The sequence below is a fragment of the Neolamprologus brichardi genome, chromosome 9 (assembly GCF_056152115.1).
Source record: "Neolamprologus brichardi isolate AB-2024 chromosome 9, ASM5615211v1, whole genome shotgun sequence".
NCBI classification, from domain to species: domain Eukaryota; kingdom Metazoa; phylum Chordata; class Actinopteri; order Cichliformes; family Cichlidae; genus Neolamprologus; species Neolamprologus brichardi.
In genome coordinates, this window is record NC_142112.1 from 12173535 (window position 1) to 12178756 (window position 5222).

Below are 5222 nucleotides of genomic sequence, written 5' to 3' on the forward strand. Positions count from 1 at the left end.
TCTAAAGAGTGTTCCTGTCCTTTTAATTTTTTCTTAATAAATGGAGCTCTACTCCAAAATAAACTAACCTCTTTTTACTCTCTTAAGTAACTTGTCTTCACTATGTTCCTATATACAGTGTGGTGCAAAAGTTTGGGCAACCTTATTAAAAGTCATTATTTTCCTGTATGAATCGCAGTTACAATGAAAAATGTCAGTTACATATATCATATAGGAGACACACACATTGATATACACTAAATATTTATTTCATTTCTCTTTTTTTGTGTCGCAAATTTATGCACCTGCTTGATTTAAACAGTTATTGCACACTTTCTGTAAACTGCATTTCACTTCTCAAATATCACTGTGTGTGTCTCCTATATGATATATTTAACTGACAATTTTTATTGTGACAACCAATAATTTGTACAGGAAAATAATTACTTTTCACAATGTTGCCCAAACTTTTGCATCCCACTGTATTAGTATGTTTTGTCATTAGTATAATATGAAATAAATTCTACTTGTGTCAAGTCGGGTGCCAATATTTGCTGTGTAGTAGAACAGAGACATTAGTCATTATAAATGTTTATTTGAAAAAATATATAAATTCATTAACAAAAACATTTATCATAAATATATGAAATTTAACTATTTACAGAGAGACAGGAATAAAAAGGACCCAGCTTGGAGTGGAAGAGCCTCAGGGAGAAGGAGGAGAAAAATAAGAACATTGTTTCTGCCCTGGAGAGCTGCTGCCTCATCAGAAAACTACTGATCATTAGGGTCCAATGTTTCCAAATTTAACACAGCTGTGCTGTTTTCAAAAACTAATTTATAAATTTGAAATTTCACGAATTCTCGTGTCTGAGGCGGCATGCTCTCCAGAACAGGAACAAGGCCGAGGAGGAAATGTTCTGTTGGAGACGGGCGTGGCCTCTTTAGGGACTCCAGGATGGCCAGCTCCACCGCCGATGGACCGTCCTGGGACCCGTCCCTCGCCCGCCTTCGAACTGTCCTCCTCTGTGGGCCTGTAAAACACAGCACAAAACAACACAAAGTAATGAGAAGGCTGCTACTAGATTTTCATTTTCAAAATTGAAAAAAACAGGATATAAACAGATTGGTTGTAGATATTTAGTAAAGGTGATCACAAGGGAATTCAAGCGAGTAAAAAGCTGTCAGTGCTTGATGTTCATACCTGTGGGTGCAGCAGCAGGAGCTGAGGGACCAGGGACTGGAGAGCCAGGAGAAGAGACAGTTGAGGACTCTGCTGCATGATTACTTGACTCTATCAAGACAATATTAGATGTTAACAGGTTGAAAACAACAGTCATAGAGAATATTATATTATTATATACTTATATACTTATTATTATATACAGTGGTCTCTCATTTATTGCAGCACATGAACAGTAGTCACAGTTCTCACAAGTTGATTCTCAAAGTGAAAACCTTTGTCGATTTTAAAACGTAAAAGTATTATGCCGCGCTTTTTCTCCGTCTGCGGCGCCACTTTTGTGCGCCTTTTTTGCTCCCGGTGCAGGTGTGTATTTCCGAATAAGGGTCATAGTTATGAGTGTTTTTGTGCTGTTTTTTTCTATTGGACATGATGGTTATCAAAACCAAACATGATAAGTTTGGCAAGCGCAGGAGACACGACACGGAGGAGATTTGTCATTTGGGCTGCAGAATGCAATGCGCATCGTTGAAAGCTGTACGGTGCAATAAATAAAATCAGCGAAAAGGCGAGGCAGTGACGGATGAACAGCGGGACTACTGTATACTGTTTATTAATAAACAAAATATGTTCCTGTATGACAACACGCATAAATTAACTGCCTACATTAACTCATTGTAAACATACCTTCTGACTGACACTCCCCTGCTGCCTCTTCGGGCTGTCCCTGGTCCTCGGGGGAGAAGTTCTCCACGGTCCGCACCATATTACCGCTAGTCTCCCGCGGGGTGAGGAAGGGGTCCAGAAACCCCATGACCGCGAAGAACTTCCATTTTCTCCCCGATCCTGCTGCAGACCCACTCCCCTTCTCCTTCTCTGTCTTCTTCTCCTTATTATAAGTGTCCCTGAGGCTCTTCCACTTTCTCCTGCAGATGTCCTCTGAATAAACGCATTATCTTGTTAGCGGAAAGGTATTTGTACATCAGTGGGAAAATAGCGGGACAGTAGGCGGGCTTGCTAGCTTTTGCGCGGGTACATCGGGTCAGTCTGAAAATTAAAAAGAAGAATGAATGAACTTACCAGGTTGCCCGATCTCCTCACTTATGTGTCTCCAAGCTAGGTCCTTTTTATTCCTGTCTCGGTAGAAGTAGTAGCTAGCATCATATAACTCCGGGTGATTAGCCACGGCTCTGATTAGCTTTTCCTCCATACTGAATGAAGAATGAAGGGCTTTGGCTGGATCTGCCCCTTTGACCTAGGTCAGAGCCACGTCACCAGGCTCCTGATTGGTTGTCGCGGCGCGATTTGACGCTGGAGTTCAGCTTTTTCCAACTCGAGCGGTAGACGCGAAACGCGCGTATGCACAAAATGCAACACAAAAACTCACGCGCGTGGTTTTATTCGCGAGTCAAACGCGCCAGACGCGCTACACTGACGCGCGTTTCACGCGTTTTGGCGTTTTCGCGACGCAAATCTGCTTCCGAATTTTCGCGGGACCCACAATCGCGCGTCATCGCGCTTTTCCATTGACTTTACATGTAAACCTGACGCTCTATTCGCGTCCATCGCGTTCGGTGTGAACACACCGTAACATAGTAAGAACACCTCACTGCTGGGAAAATGCAGTTCAATTTCATTTCATTTATACATCACCAAATTTGTAAAAATTGCTCTCTGGGATTTAATAGAATCTTTTTTCTCTCGATACTGATAACAGGTTCTGTCACCATCTTGCTGATGTCATTGCACAGTGCTGCATGTGGAGCAACAATAGGGCATCATTTGGTGAGGTGGAGCTGTGGCACAGCAAAGCCATTTCACATTACTTGTTACTTTTCATAAAAGTAATGAACCGCTGGTTCCTCCATAAAATGACCTGAAATGCGTTGTCTCATAATTACCAGTTAACAATATAAACTTGATTCATCGTCTGCATTTTTCTAAAACAAAGCTATGCAGCATTTTTCCGTCTATTTCGTCTTTGTGTGACAGATGCAAAGCAATGGATGGAACCCTTGGTCACCTTTTCTGGTCTTGCCCCACACTCAGGAGTTTCTGGGCAGAGATATTTAATATATATAACCAGATTTATGACTTAAAATTAGAGCCGGATGGTGTACTTGCAGTGCTAGGCTGCTCCCTAACCTCATTGGCACTCAGACGTCCTCTTCAGAAAGCCTTAATGTTTGGCATGATTGTAGCTAAAAGACTTATTCTTAGAGCCTGGAAATCACCATCTCCTCCACTGTTCAGGGTTTGGCTACGTGAGATGATTGCTTGTTTGTATATTGAAGAGGTTCGTTATCGTTTGGCTGACACCCATTTTAAGTTTGTCGAAATCTGGGGCCCTTTTCTCAATCATATTAATGGGAATTTAACATAAACTTTAACCCATTTGACTGCACTTTGTGTGAAACTGCACCTCTGCCGGACCTTGATTCCTTTCTGGACACGTTTCCCACATCTTCTGGTCTTGGTGAACTCTCTGTTGCCCTGCCTAAACTCACACAGAAGATCATCTTCTTTGGACAATGGTGTTTCTTTTGAACTTTTGATTTGTACTGGCTAACTGGTGTATTTTTATTTATTTATTTTGTTTTTATTATTTTTTTCCTTTTCTTTCCTGTTTTCCTGTTTGGGTTTTTTTTTGTTGTGTTTGGTGTGTTTTTTTCTGTGCTTAAATGTTATTGTTTTTGAATCTTATGTCCTTTGTCTGGTGTGCCGTTATGTAACTTTGAACTTAAGATCTTATAAATAAACATTAAAAAAAACAAAAAAAACCAATATAACCTTGAGGCTCCAGCCCCACATATCAAGATAAATCCCTTGGCCTGTGACTGAAGAAGTCACTTGGATGAGTCCCTTGGATGAGTGAAAACCCTAATTCTAGATGAACAGAATTAACTTGTGTGGAGGCTCAAATAGACTTTAAAGCCACAGTGAAACACAAACATACTCATCACTGCCTTCAGTACCTGTTTAAGATGAGGCTCTGGCTGCTGTTCTTGGCAGCATAATGCTGTGGTTTCTGTCCCAGATAGAGTGTGCACTTTACCATTGCACATTTGTCCTTTTGTTCAATAAAAATAAAAGTAATGTCCACATGTGTGCTATAGACTGTTCCACCACTTTGCTCCTATGGCACACTTAGTAATCTGTATTTATTTAGTCTACTCTTTTTTTTACATAAATAAATAGTTTTTTTATTTATTTATATAGTTTATTTTAATTTTTAGTTATGTGCAATTTTGTTTTCTTTTAGATGCAACATTGAGAGGGCTCTGACTATGACAAATAAAATTTGAACCTGAAATCAACTAATTGTAATGCAAGTATGCAGGAATAAAAAACAACTTTGTTTCATGATTTTCTTTCTTTCTATTCACCCACCATGCAGGTAACTGATGAACTGTGATGGAAGTAATAACTGTAATGTAAGTACTGAATTCAGTACAGTAACTTGCTACATTACTGCATTACTAAAAATGTAATTTAAATACAGTAACACATACATTTAATGTATGTCACGTCCCTGTGTCAACTGTCCAAGTACCCCAATAACTGCATTACCATCAATGAGAAAGGAGTAGTTACAGTTACAGTGCGGTTGTACCTGGATTTCTGCCTCCATATTAATGCTTTTTTGGTAGAGTCAAAAATAGTGATTACTTGTAGTTTATATGGTGTCTTTTAGTATAAATCTAGCAGGATTGCACCAAGGAAAATGTGCTTTGCTCTCCCACCGCCCTTGTTTTACTGATGTGTGAAAAACACTTGAGTAATAAACTTTGAAAAGCTGTGACTATTTTCAGAGCCTTTGACCGATGGAGCAGAAACAAAGTGGGTTTTTATTCGACGGCGGAAACATGACTCCACTTTCTAGCCGTCATGGGAATTCAGAAAAGCAAACAGCTCAGTGTGTGCCAAGTGCCATTTCTACCGTAGACCCTAGATGCCATTACAGTGCAAGTCAAAGGGCTGTAGCTGGGGGTAACTGTTGCTAAGGACTGTTCCTGGACATGAGGGTAAAATGCAGCAGCAATACGGTTCAGGCCAAAGA

At 40.1% G+C, this 5222-nt stretch overlaps 1 protein-coding gene across 1 annotated transcript; it reads right to left on the reverse strand.

Moving 5' to 3' along the window:
- Positions 1-554: 554 nt before the first annotated feature.
- On the reverse strand, positions 555-2733 carry LOC148101210 (uncharacterized). Its single transcript, XM_087845924.1, has 4 exons — positions 2243-2733; positions 1850-2101; positions 1184-1273; positions 555-1013 (listed from the first exon to the last, which is right to left on the reverse strand). The coding sequence occupies exons 1-4, from the start codon at positions 2370-2372 to the stop codon at positions 754-756; spliced, it is 732 nt and encodes a 243-aa protein (XP_087702050.1). The 5' UTR covers positions 2373-2733; the 3' UTR covers positions 555-753.
- Positions 2734-5222: the final 2489 nt, after the last annotated feature.